Source organism: Pteropus alecto, unplaced genomic scaffold, assembly GCF_000325575.1.
Source record: "Pteropus alecto unplaced genomic scaffold, ASM32557v1 scaffold78, whole genome shotgun sequence".
NCBI classification, from domain to species: domain Eukaryota; kingdom Metazoa; phylum Chordata; class Mammalia; order Chiroptera; family Pteropodidae; genus Pteropus; species Pteropus alecto.
In genome coordinates, this window is record NW_006443124.1 from 4,049,408 (window position 1) to 4,063,852 (window position 14,445).

The 14,445-nt window shown below is 37.8% G+C and overlaps 1 protein-coding gene across 7 annotated transcripts in view; it reads right to left on the bottom strand.

Moving 5' to 3' along the window:
- Positions 1 to 397: 397 nt before the first annotated feature.
- The window catches only part of RNF14 (ring finger protein 14), a 21,532-nt gene continuing 7,484 nt past the window's right edge, over positions 398 to 14,445 (bottom strand). For all 7 annotated transcript variants that reach the window (XM_006922989.3, XM_015598061.2, XM_015598059.2 and 4 more), the window contains 5 exons: positions 12,655 to 13,182; positions 11,764 to 11,992; positions 6,837 to 7,009; positions 5,148 to 5,278; positions 398 to 3,574 (listed from right to left, as the gene is read on the bottom strand). In XM_006922989.3, coding sequence (XP_006923051.1) covers positions 3,517 to 3,574; positions 5,148 to 5,278; positions 6,837 to 7,009; positions 11,764 to 11,992; positions 12,655 to 13,182 — 1,119 coding nt within the window. In that variant the 3' untranslated portion in view covers positions 398 to 3,516. The remainder of the gene's footprint in view (positions 3,575 to 5,147; positions 5,279 to 6,836; positions 7,010 to 11,763; positions 11,993 to 12,654; positions 13,183 to 14,445) is intronic.

Consider the following 14,445-nt stretch of genomic DNA (forward strand, 5'->3'; position numbering starts at 1 on the left):
CAAAGCTCACACAAGGCCCCAGGCAGTCTGCAGTACCACCCATGCCCATCCCACCTCTTTCTATTCTCCCTTCCTTGGTCTGCTTCAGCCCTTACTGGCTACCATTCCGTTCCTGGAGCCCTCTAATATGCTCCTATCCCAAGGGCCTTTGCCCATGCAGTTCCCTCTGCTTGGACTCTCTTCTCCCAGGTGTCCACAAGGTTCACTCCCACACTGCCAAGTCTTTGTTCAAGTACTCTCTGATGATGCCTTCTCCACTCTTTAACATTCCAATAGTACTCTGCCTCCTTATTCCCTCTCCCAGCTTCTCTCCCCAGCACTTACCTTCTGGTGAACCATATAATTTGCTTAGCATCTGTCTCCTTCCACCAGAATTTAAGTTCCACAAAGGCAGGGAGATTTATGACTGTTTTATTCATTGCTACACTCTCAGCACATACAGTAAGGCCTATTGTGAGATGCCCAATAAATATGTTAAATTAGTGAATGAATACTCTTTAATGAAGGAAACACGACAGGTTGCAAAAGGTGGAATGGAATTGAGTTAAGACAATCACCTTTTAAATTTATATGCATTTATGTTGTATTAATATCAGTTTGTTGATTCAATGAAGGAAAAAAAAGAGAAAGCCAAGCAAGGAAAAGAACAGTGCTGATTTTGTACTTAGCAACTATGATATCAGAATCTAAGTTTTCAATGTGCATAGTCTTCTCCAAAGCATCCTCTGACTCAGAGAAACACAGGAATCCTTAGAGTGGTAAATCTTTAGGTAACCTGAGTAACTGGGCAAAGACTAGACTATGGGTGCTGAAAGTTGATAATTATCATAAACATTTAAGAATATCCTCAAAGCCAACCTTCTGACTACAAACCCTCAGCCTGGTCTGCTGGCCAATTTTTTATTGAGCAAAAGTTCAGGGAGCAGACTATTTGGCTACTCTTACCAGAGAGTACCAGTGTCACAATTTCTCCATTCTACTAAGGGGCTTCAGCCATAACTTCTTTTCTTTACTTCAGTGGCTGCAGATAAATGCTGCTATCAGGAGTGACATTTTCATATGTAACAACTAGATGTCAACTATGGTTCAAGTACAATTTTAAGTGGCCTTACAGTTTTTGGTAATACTGCTGTTCCTACCTTGCTGGTATCATTAGATGCCATTTCTACCTATCAATGTGTATAAAAGACTATAACAAAACACAATAAAAAAAAATCAAAATCCCAGAAATAAACCTGCTTCTATAATGAAATAATGTCTCAACCATTTACTGCATTTGTAATAACATGGGAAGTGCTGCCACCTGCTGGTGATACTTATGACAAAGTTACTACCTGGTGGGATCTCCAAAATTCCTGCCAAATTTTTTAAATTCTCTTTTAAAGCTGGCAGCCACATAAATAGCTTTATGATTATCGTATCTGGTTAACTCTAACTTTCTCTTAAAAATAAATAACTAGTATATTAATGTCTAATAAACTAGAACCTTCTACTACTAAATTAACCTTGCTGTCAGTGCTATATAGATCTGAGAATATGGCTGCCAAGTCTTTTCTCCATGATTATCCTTCTCCTCAACTGGAAGGGATATGTATTTTAAGTACATTTATTTTATGTAAAAAAAAGATTTTAAAAAGTTAAATGGGACAAGGCACATCTCTACTGACAAAGGCAAGCCCTTAAAAAGTAGCGAGACCTTTATTTTAACTTAAAAAGTGATTTAGTAGCTCTTTTTCATTTATCAGTTCTAAACCCAAACCATTTATATAATCAAGAGACACAGCCTCTTCAAACTAGTTTTGGGCAGAATAACTAGGAAGTTTGCAAAGGGACCCTCTGCTCTCTCACTCCCACCAAAAGGACACATAAGGTTCATGTCAATTTACAGTAAATCTCAGCCCACTTGTAAAAAGGCCTTAATGAAATTAAGCTAGGTACAAACTTTTTCTTTTATCGTATATGTTTTTGATATACCAACCTTTTCCAAACTTATTTCTAGGGCACTCAGAGGTTACCACAATCTTTCATTTTATTCAAAGACAAAAGTACTTTACCCAAAATTTCACCATCTTAAAATTAGCTCATAACTCATGCCTCCAAAATAAGACTTTAGAAGCCCTTAGTGAAAGAACACATAGCAGCAGCTCTGCTCTAATGATAAGACAATTTTTCAATTATTTTTATTTTTAAGATTAAGCATCCTCATTGACAATGTCAGTCCTTGCTGACTCTTTGGATACACACACATAAAATGGTCAAAAGTGACTCCTCAATTTTCAAAGACAAAGTAGAAAAAAAGAACATGTTCACAGCTGCAGCTGAATTCTTCTGTTTTTTCAAAAAATAAAAATAAATTAATTTTGCTACCAAGCCACTCACCAAATCAAAGGAAAGAGAATTTTTTAAAAAGCCAACAAAACCCAGAAACAGGGATCCAGGCAAGCCAAAATTATCCCCCCAAACAGTGCTATTGCAAAAAAGGGTGGAAAACCAAATTACCAGAACTCATTAGAGAAGACCTTTAAAAAGATTTCAGAAAGTTAGGACTAAACTACAGTAGTGTGGAGTTCAAAAAGCAGATAATTAAAGAACGTTCAGCTTGCTCAGCTTGGGAATATACATCAGGCTTTCCTCTATTCCAGCAGAGGAAATAAAAATGTGAGCTGCTGGAGTTAATATTAAAATTGTCCTTACCACCATGAGGGTAAAGGGAGGAAATAGAGAATGAAAGCCAGCAAAGACAAGTTGTTCTAAATCCAGGCTCCACTGCCCAGGAAAGCCAAACACGGCTGAAGTTCTTCTGAGCTAGTATCTTCAAATAACAGACTCGGCCCAAAACCAGTGGACTATACACCAATAACAAATACTGGGTGACCCATAGTGTTTGTGGTATTAAAAAATATTTTTTAAATTATCTATAAATTTCCATCTTGAAAAGCAATAGACCAAAATGACACTGGGCTGTCCAATCAGTTATAGAGTAAAGGGCTCCCTCCAAAGAGAACTAACGTCACAGAAATTTAGGTTGGAAGGAATGTAACATGGAGTAAATAAGATCAGGCTCTTGGTACAATTTTAATAAGGCTTCTACCCACCCCAGCTGTAAGGAATAGTACTGAGGGGACTCCCACAGAATGTCTTAGAGGGATGCTTCTCAGAGAGAAAATGGTCTTTAAGTTGAACTCGACCTTTCTCCTTACCTAAAGCTTAGGGAAGAAAATAAATATTTAATTTTTAAATATTCAGAGCTTTGGGTACATAGTAATATTTAATATTCTCTAGTTTCCATTTTCTGAACCTTTGGCTTATACTTTTCTCAATTACGTTACATTGAAAAATGTATGAGTGTGCCTTAATCAGTAGTACCACGTGAAAATATAAAACTTGTCTTCCATATCTTCTACATTGGAAGAGTAAGTGAATGGTACCCTTAATACCCTGCAAAGTTATTTTGTATACTCAACAAAAGATTAGGGCAAACCATTTCACTTCCACATCTTGAGCAGTAGGAGTTAACTAGTCTTCAATTTCATCTTCCCAAATATCTCCATTAACATCCACAGCATGGAACAACCTGGAAGCATATAAGGTATAATTTTATACACTTGAAAGAAATATAATTTCTTTCATTCTCTCAGAAATACTTTCTGTACTCCTGATGACATCTGTATCTCTTCCTCCCTTTTAATATTCGACTTCAGAGAACTGAAATACGGATTGCTCTAAACAAGCTACCTTAAAGTTTATAAGAATAGTCCTTAAGGTCAAAAATAAACAATAATGGAAGATGAGTATTACCAAACTGATATTCAATGTATACAATATGTGGAATAAGTCAGGATTGGGAAAATCAATCAATCTAAAAGTTGAACTCTCTCAAGACACTGTAACTCTATTATATGCTAATCGTTCCATCCTATCTTCATGGTCCTTGCACTCTCCAACACTCGTAGAATGTTTTGTAGTTGCCAACTTGTCTTCAATCCCTTATGCTATCTAAAATGTACCCAATTTTCAACACTAGCTTGCCAGTGGTTCATAGGCAGAGCTTGCATTTTCAGCTTCTCTCATAGTCTGATAACAGCAATGATAGTAGGTGCTGCACAGGTGCCTATTAACAAAGATCAGCTGATGCTGAGACTGGGGCTGGTGAAGAACAGAATACCCACACTGTGCCAGGGGTCCCCCCACAGATCACTTACTAGTGACCAAAAAGTAAAATTACCTTTACAGTCAAGCAAATGATAAAACGGAGCATCATATGAAATAATGGGATAGTCTGACATTATGGACCTGATGTAAAACAATATGAAGTACATGTCACCCTTCATGAAGTATTCTTGTCAAAAATGTTACCCTTAATCTAGTCAAACTTCAGTCTAGGCATAAATTTCAGGTTATAGGAAATAGAGAAGATAGAGAAACAAGTTATAAGGCACCATAGAGAAACAAAACTCTAGATGGTAAGATGTTATATAGGATAACTGGCTTGGAGTCTTCACAAAGTCCACATTCCCCTCAACGCATAACATATCAAAGGAGGGTGGGCAAAACTTTTTATATTAGGAGACTAAAGAAACAGAAAAAAATAAAATGACAACTTGATTAGATCCTGGTTGATAAAATAGCTTTAAAAGATATTTTTAGGGATAACTGGGAAGTTTTAATTACATTTACTATACGATAATATGCTACTAGGATTAAAGTTTTTAAAGTATTGTTATTATGTAGAAGAATTGTCTTATCTTAGGATATACATGTGGAAGGATTTAGAGATGAAGCATCATATCTCCAACTTCGGTTCAAGTAGTTCAGCAAAAAAGTTAGAGAACAAATATGGCAAAATATTATCAATTGTTAATTTTGGTAGAAGGTATCCTACTATTCAAAGTCCTATCCTTTTAATTTTTCTGTTTGAAAATTTTCACTATAAAAAGTTGAAAAGGATAAAAAAATAAAATTTCCAAATACAATATATTCATCATAAAACTCATTTTCAAGAAAATATAAAAATTCATATATGTGGGAAAATATATGAAAGAGAATTCCCTAATAAGCAAAGCACTTAAGTCAAACACTAGATCTAAGGTCTGCAAATCAAGTGCCAAAAACTGCTGCTAAGCCTAGGGAACTCCGTGTATACATACCTGTTAAAACACGGGGAAGCAGGATCAGTGAAATGTTTATAAGGGTTTGCTCTAGACAGAGAACCCATGCAAATCCAGCAGAAATACTGCATACAGCCAGTACATGTCATCTTGTTACATCCATCTAGTTTCTGGTGGGAAAGATAGAAAGGGATAAATATCAAGACTGTAAAAGCAAAAAAGAAATGTACATGCCAAAAAGATTCAGTAAAACATTCTCCTAGTCTCCTTTTTCTCATACAGGGAGGAGATATACAGGCAACACATTGATATCTATTTAATGCTTATTCTTTTGCATTACAAGTAAAACACAGGAAATATTTAGCAGGTGATCCTACAACTAGATACTTAGCAAGCTCTCTTCTGATAAACTGTAGATAAACCAAACATGTACATTGTTAAGTGAAACATATAGTTAGATTAATATTAAAATGTCTGGATTTAATATGTATGATTTTGAATTTTTCACATAAATCTAAGTAAACATTTGGTATCAAGTTCTCCACTCTATCATAGATAGAGTAGTGGAAGAAAGTGTTAGATAGAATGCCAGTTTACTTAATGGAATAACTGGGGAATGACTGCCACAGTCAGTTCAGATATACAGTAGTCCCCTCCTATCTGCAGATTTGCTACCTGTGGTTAACTGTGATCCAAAAATATTAAAGGAATAATTCCAGAAATAAACAATTCATAAGTTTTAAACTGTACACCATTCTGAGTAGCGGGATGAAATCTAGTGCTGTTCTGCCCAAGACGTGAATCATCCCTTCCCGTTAGTCACTTGGTAGCCTCCTATCAGATCGACTGTCACGGTATTGCAGTGTTTATATTCAAGTCACCCTTACAATAGTCTAATTCTACCTCACAAAGCCTACATTATTCACCTCATTTTGTATCATTTCACATCATCTCAAGAAGGGAGAATATAGTATAACATATTTCCATGAAAAGAGACCACATTCAAATAATTTCCATTACTGTATATTGTTATAATTATTTTATGATTATTATTGTTAATCTCTAACTGTGCCTAATTTACGTTAAACTTTAACATGGATATGTATGTGTAAGAAAAAACAGTATGTACAGGGTTCAGCACTATCCATGATTTTTGTCATTCACTGGGGTCGTGGAATACATTTTTGTCATTCACTGGGGTCATTCACTGGGGTTTTTGTCATTCACATGGATACGCAGGAACTACTGTAATGGACTGGAACAGAAGAATCAAATACAAAGATATATCTCAATTTTAAAACATATTGAGATTTTGTCAAGAAGCAATAATATTTATCTATTTTGGCTCTGATTAATGGGAAAATGTCTCCATTTCCTAAGCATATACTTGTTAAACAGGTATGTTAAATTCCAGGATAAATAGTTCTGAGAAGTCAGTTTGATTTTTTGTTTATCATGTAGATGAACTAAGAGTAGATTGGAGCTCTAGTATGGCCTCCTCATAACCCATTCAATTTTGAGGTGGATATAATGTGAGAAAATTGTCACTGTATGAAAGCACTTTGAAAAGGGAAATCAACATACATTTAAGGTTGCTAACAATATTAAGTAGTGAACTGCATCTTCCAAGTAAGAAGGTTTAATAAATACCAAAATGTGCTTCCTTAATTAGTCATAAAATTAATAGGGTTCTTGGGGCAACCGTAACATGCCTGCCAGCCTGTTTACCTCTATGGGAGTCTCACAACATGGACAGCTCTTGGAGTTCTTTTTTAGCCACTCCTTACTTTCCATCTCTTCCAGTGCCTTCTGAATCACCCTCTTACCATACCTCTGTTCCAAAAGTCTTTTATTGGCCTCATCTGCTTGCAGGTACTCACTTCGTAAGTCTATTAATTTCTCTAGAAAGTGAAATGGAAAATTAACTTTTATACAACTTTGCAATGCTAATTAAAAACCATTAAAAATGTCCACAACCTTTGACTACTCAGTAATGTTACCCCAGGGACTTTATCATAAGGAAACAATCCAAAGTAAAGTTATGTGCATGGAAATGCATACAACAGTAGCAAAAGAATTAAATGTCCAAGGGAATAACTATGTGTGAAAGAGCCATTTAATAACATAATAGTCAGTTATTAAAAACTTATAATCAAGATGGCTACAACTCAATTAAAATATTCATTACAGAATCCAGAAAAAAAAACATATTTATGTTATAGCTAGGTAAAAGTTAAACATGCACAAATGACAAGGAACAAAAAGGAATCCTCCAGGAGGGGAGGGAAAAATGGCATAGATGATAGAAGCTTTGTTCATCCCTCCTGCAACCACATCAAAATTGTGATGGAAACACGGAGCAAATAGCAAGCAGTCGCCTGGGATCCAGATGAACAGAAACACTACAACTAGGGAGAGAAGTTAAGAAATCACCCTGCAACAGTAGAATGCAGGAGGGGATGAAGACACAAGGTTGCCCAGTCCTGAGCAGCTGAGTGGGGCAGAATCTGTGGCAGCCGCAGAGCGCAGCTGCAGCCACCACCTGAAGGGGCCATGTCCATGAGTAGACTTTCATTGTGACAGACTTGCTTACTCTGAGTACCAGTGCCCGGTCAGCTGCTGGGGGGAAGGCACTGGGACTTTCAGGGGGACACTAAGTTGTCAGAGCGAGGGCCAGAGGCAATGCTTTCTCCAGGGCAGAAGAGCTGGCAGTATCCACTGTTCCTCTGTCGAGCCCTTCCCTCTCCCAGTGTGCAGACTCAGCGCCACCATAGCTGAGACATCATCAGATTGGATAACAGAGGTCGCTCCACCCAAAGGATTCCTTGAAACTTTGCCTCCCCCAACTCGCAGTCCCACTCAAGCCACATCCAGTTGTGTCCTCAGGGAGTCAGGTGCTCCTTGCTGAGCCAACTCCAAGACCAACACAGGTAGAAGCTTGCCTCAATTTCTGGCATGGTTTCTTGAGGCAACTATAAGCACAGCATCTGTAGACTGCTTGCTGAATCTTAACAGGTGGCCCCAGAGGGCCACAGGCTAAACTTGGCCTGCAGCTGAACCCCTCTCAGGACTATGCCACTGGACACCTACTACACAAAGCCACACTAATAAGACCAGGAGACACAGGAGCTATGCTTAGTACATAGGAACTGACACAGAAAGGCAGCCAAAATGGGAAGACAAAGAAACAGAAACCATATGAGAGGACAGAACAGAGATCCAGAAATAATGGAGTCAAACAATCTAACAGATACAGAGTTCAAAACACTGGTTATAAACATGCTCAATGAACTTAGGGGAAGTAAAGATGAACTCAGTGAGAACTTTAACAAAGAGATAAAAAACATAAAAATGGAAATGGAAATTGTAAAAGGGAACTAACCAGTTAGAAATAAAGAATACATTATCTAATATGAAGAGTCTATTAGAGGGAATCAACAGAGTGGATAAAGAAGAGGATCGAATCATCAATATAGAGGATGGGGAAGCCAAGGACGCCCAATCAGAAGGGCAAGGAAAAAAAGCCAAAACTATAATAAAAATTTAAGGAGTCTATGGGATAAAATTAAATGTAAAAACATAGGGGTACTTGAAGGAGAACAAGAAGTTGAAGAACTATTTGAAGAAATAATGATGGAAAATTTCCCTAACCTGGTGAAAGAAATACACAAACCCAGAAAGCTCAGAGTCCCAAAAAAGATGAACCCAAAGAGGCCCACACCAAGACACACAATTAAAATGCCAAAGGTTAAATACAAAGAGAGAATCTTAAAAGCAACAAGAGAAAAGCCGTTATCTACAAGGGAGCTCCCATAATACTGGCAGCTGACTTCTCAAAAGAAACTACACAGGACAGAAGGGCTTGGCACAAAATATTTAACGTGATGAAAACCCAGGATCTACAACCAAGAATACTTTATACAGCAAAGCTATCATCTAGAGTCGAAGGACAGATAAAGAGCTTCCCAGACAAAAATAAGCTAAAGGAATTTATCAACAGCAAGCCAGTATTACCAGAAATGTTGGAGGGACTTCTTTAAGAAAAAATACATATCAAAAACATGAATAAAAAATGGTAATAATTACATTCCTATCAACAAGTACCTCAAATGGAAAAGAATTAAGTGCTCTAACCAAAAGATAGGGTGGCTGAATGGGTAAGAAAACAAGACTCCTACATATGCTGCCTACAAGCAACTCACTTCAGATTAAAAGACACACAGACTAAAAAGAAGGAGATGGAAAAAGATATTGCATTAAAGGACCTACAGGGTATTGCACTGAATGAGATGTCAGATAGAGAAAGACAACTAACTATCGCATGATTTCACATATATGTGGAATCTAAAGAACAAAATAAACAACAACAACAAAAACGGAAACAAACTCCTCAAAACAGAGAATATTTTGAGGGCTACTAGATGGGAAGGGGGTTGGAGGGGACAGTGAAAAAGAGCAAAGGGATTAAGAAGTACATATGGATAGTTACAAAATAGACATGGAGATACAAAGTGTAGCAAAATGAAAATAGTTAACAATGTGGTAATAAATATGGAAGGGCGAAGAGGGGCTCTAGATTTAGTGGGGTGATTACTTTGAGTTAAAAACTGATTTAACTAAAAAACCCAAAGGTTGAAACAGATATCAATTTTCCACTAAGTCAGCATCATTCACCAAGTTAATGACAAGGCCTACCAAATAAACAAAAGCACCTTTGGCTTAAGGACAAAAACTAACTGTTTAATTTGGTATATAAAAAAAAAAAAATCCAGTGAAGAAAATTTACCACCCACAAGGACTGAAAAGTTCTTCCTGCCAACTTTTCCCCTTGATACTCTTTAATCTGGTTTCTATTGCTTTATCATTTAACTCAAATGGAATAGGCAGCCATTCCCACAGCCTTTACTTATAGACAAAAGGCTTTTTTATTCACAATCTTATTACCTTAATCTTTCAGCATGACTAGAGACCTCTCCTACCAATGTTTTTGTCATTTTATTAGTTTACTTTCCTCATATTTAGAGCTCTGTCTCCCTTTTAATGCAGTGAACATTTTCTGGCATAGAATCCTATCTGCACTCTTCCTGTATCCTGTGAATCCTTTCTCTGCATTGTATATTACCAGGCTTTATGACCTCTGCCGAGATGTAGCAGACATGTATCTTTCTACGCTGTCATTTTTATCCCTTTAATAATTCAAAACATTTTTGTGTTCCTAGACATCTTAAGGACAAAGATTATTGCTTTAATGTTCTCAAAATAATAAGCTAGTACTTCAAATATTTTATATGGTAATATTTAACATATGTAAAAATATAGATACAAATAAAGAGATGCCAAATTTTCCTGAAGCCCCCAGCTCACCTTTGATTTCTTCCTCAAATGCTGTTAAACACCTGAAATGTACTCTAGCTTCTCAATGCTAAAGCTACAGAAACCTAAAAAATCGCTTATATTATGCTGTGGTGAGTTCTCCAATCCATCTGCCCAGTCCCACCTACAAGACTCTGCTCTAGGCAATTGGAAGTATCTATTCATTTTTCTCTCGGAGTACTTTCTTGGAGATAATGACATTCTGCTAACAGCAGCAATCAGTAACAAGAATAATAATGGCATTAATAGTTATCATTTTACATGTATGAGCCCATTGTTCTCAAATTATTTATGGTGAAGGACTAGTTTTTCTACTCTGTCGGGACAATCAAATAAATTATTAGAAAAATGAAAGTAAAAAGACAAAAAATATAAGCCCTAACTTTTATTTGATTTGACTGACCTTAAATTACTGTGGCATTGCTATAAAAGTTTCTAACCCTGACTCCCAATTTCTGTATTTATCATGTCACAGACCAGTATAACAGCTTTGAAAAGCACTACAATAGTTCATTTCATCCTTACAATAACCCTATAAAGTAGCTGTGATCATCATCTCTGTTATGAAAAAGACTTAAGTCACCAAACTCCAGTTAAATTGATGTCAAGGGCCTGGTTGCTCAATCCTTATCTAGCTCAGAAATGGCAAACAGGTTTCACTTCCTGTGCCTACCTCAGGAGAGGGTGGCTTTCTACAGCGCTGTGTTGAGGAAGATTTTGAAGCCTCCCTGGGCTCAAAGAGAAAGCACCTGATGACTGATCAGACGTATGTGCCACAGAAACAAGAGTGACAACTATGCATTTGTCAACGTGGATTTCATTACATTATTTCATGTTCACAGATAAAAATTACTGTGCCATTCCTCCCCTGGAATGTTCTCCCCTCATATCTGCATGGCGTGTTTCCTTACGTCCTTCAAGTTTACTCAAACCACTTTACCAACAAGGCCTCTCCTGGTTTCCCAAAGTAAATTCCCAAGGCCCTTCCCCTTCAAAACATTTCATATTCTCTCCATTTCATTTATTTTTTCCTCCTTACCACTAACCACCATCTCATACTCTTATTTTGTTTGCCTGTCTCCTCCATTAGAACGTAAATTCCAAGAGGGCATTTGGCCACTACCATATCCACAGAAACTAGGACAGTAACTGACACGAAAATATCTGTTGAATGAACACCTTCAAATTGAAAAACTGAAGTGATAAATTGTTTCTTTCTTTTTTGGGGGGGATGAGGTGGGATCAGGGTTGGGGGGACTGAGTTTGTCCAGTTACCACTTACCTGCAGTCACCTTACATGGAGAGACGCCATGGTAGGTCAATCTGCACAAGGTACAGAAGGCAAAATTGCAGCTGGAACAGATGCCCATGGTGCAGCCAGGCTCCTGCATGACAGGCAACTGGCAGCATGGGCGGGGGCAGTACACCACATCTGCCATCAGGTCCAAGGTAGACTGGAGAAGTAGCCGGTCATAACGGGCAAATAACTCTGCTTCCACTAGCTCTTTGACCTGGAGGAACATATTTTAAGACACAGAGGTTTGATGATTTCCCAACCAGTTCTGTTCCTGAGGAGATACTTAGGATGTGGATGCAAACCAGACGCACATAAATTAAGCCCCTCTACCTCACTTCAAAATCAAACCAAGTATAGCAAGTCTGTACCTTGACTGAGATGGTGTTTAATGGATCTACATTTGTCAAAACTAAGCAAACCATACACTTTAAATAGGTAAATGCCTTAATAAAGTTGATTAAAAAAAAAAAATTACACCAAGTAGGCTGTCTTTATGTTAAAGTCTGTAAACAACTCAGTTAACCATCCTAAGGGATATCCCTTTCAGATCTCAAACTCACACAAAGACAGGTTAGTGATTCTCCAAGGTTGATGGCATCCTAGTAAATTGATACAAAGTAAATCATCAAAATTACATCATACTTTCTCAACATTCACCCCTGCCAAGGACTGCCTATCCTGAGGCCAACAAAAGCATTTGTTTGCTTAAATGGTAAAGTAAGACCACAGCATTCTTGATAGATACAGTGAAACAACTGTGGGCTGGCTCCAAGGCCTCAGATTGCCCTGACGAGCCCCATCAAGGAAGTTCCTGAAAAGATGACTCCTTTTGTGAAAGAGAATTAGGACGCAGGTGTCAGCAGAGTAAAGAGTTACCTGACCAGGAGTGGCCACTGAAGGGCACTTAGGTTCTGGGCAGTTGAGGCATTGAACTTGGCCGTCTCTGATCTGGATTTCAAAGTAGTCCTTCAGACAGGCTTTGCAGTACACATGCCTGCACTCCAAGAAGTACATGCATTCACTACCCAGCTTCTCAGAGAAACAAATATTGCACAGGAACAATTTACTATTAAAGCATTTTATCTGCTGAGCTTGATCAAAGTCCAAGATTTCCTGGATCAGACTTGACAATGATTCCACATCCTGCACAGCTCTCTCATCCACAACCTCCTCTTGATCTACATCAGATCCAGCAGCACCTCCAAAATCTAGCTCTGTGTTGGCAGAGGCTTGAGCCGTCCTTCTCTGCACTTTTTTCTGAGAACCCATCTTGAGCTCAAAAGGAGAGACTATATTCAGGTACCCTAGGGTCTCTTCCTTAAGAAACTGCATCCAGGCAAACAGGACCACACTGCCACGGTGTTCTTCCCACAGGTTGTCTAAGTGCTTGCAGAGAGCAGACAGCTAGGAGAAAACACATGAGGATGCTGGTGAGTTTGGAAAGACCATGATACTATCAACTCATTTCCCTTGACATCTTTTTAACTTGTATGTTAGGCTCTCACACTTCCTAACATGATTTTTACTGCTGTGAAAAACTGTGTTGCAAAACAGCACTGATACTCTTATCAGAGCACTTCTTAAACTATTCAGCAACATAAGCCATAGTAGAACACAAAGTCAAAAGCTAAAAGAAGTACCAGGAAAACAAGAGAAATGGCACAATTTCACAAGATGTAGAACCAGATTTATGTATGCACTGCCGAATGGGGGGCTTTTTCTGTTCTTTAATTGTTCTTTGTGTTAATATTGCTATATACCTCATGTAGGAGAAAGAGAGCTAGCTCTAAAATGAACTATTTCTATTCCTTTGGAGTCCTAGCCCTGTAGGTACGCTGTAATAATGGTTAGAAAGAGAACAGTTTAAAATATCATTCGAGTTTTAAAATCAATTCTAACTTTCAGTCCTATCAAAAAGCCAGCTCATGTGAAAAGAAACACTAAAGGATCCAACCTCAGAGACCTTGTTATCCAGATTTACGAGCTGGTTCTAACTGAGCAATCCGAGTTTACCCTAGATCCTGGTTAATGGAGGCAGGCAGACTGATATTGAACAGGACATGATTTCAAGCCTTTGACATGGTCTGGTTGCCAAAGGGAAATTTCACAGTTTCTAAGCTAAACAACTGAAATTTAAACTATTTCAACTTTTCCTCCTTATAAGTAGTCTAATTCAAACTGAATGACAAATATTAGAAATGTGAAATATTTGCAAGCAGAGCTCAGGGATTAACACTAGCTTTTCTTTTTAGGTAAACATCAAAAAATAAGTCTTCCAGATGCAAATCCACTTTGTAAATTTAAATAACAAGTGAACAAGGACCACGTTTTCTGTTCCTTGCTGCTCACTCAGCCCTAACACAGACATGACCTTAAACACTAAATGACCAGTTCAAGATTGGAAACTAATGCTTTTCCACATTTGCATGAATATGCTCATAAGATCAACCACACTTTGAGAAACCTGCTGAAAGTTGTAAAATGGAATAAATACTAAAAGGGAAGCTTTGAGTTCTGGTTGAGCCACCAAATCCAATTAAGAAGCCATTCTCACCAACCTCTTTTCTTCTCCAGCCCCTTCTCAAAAGAGGCATCTGATACGCACATTGAGGAAAAGGGAGCTAGAAAGAGGAAAAGAGCGAGAGAGAGAGACTGGCGGGGGGCGGG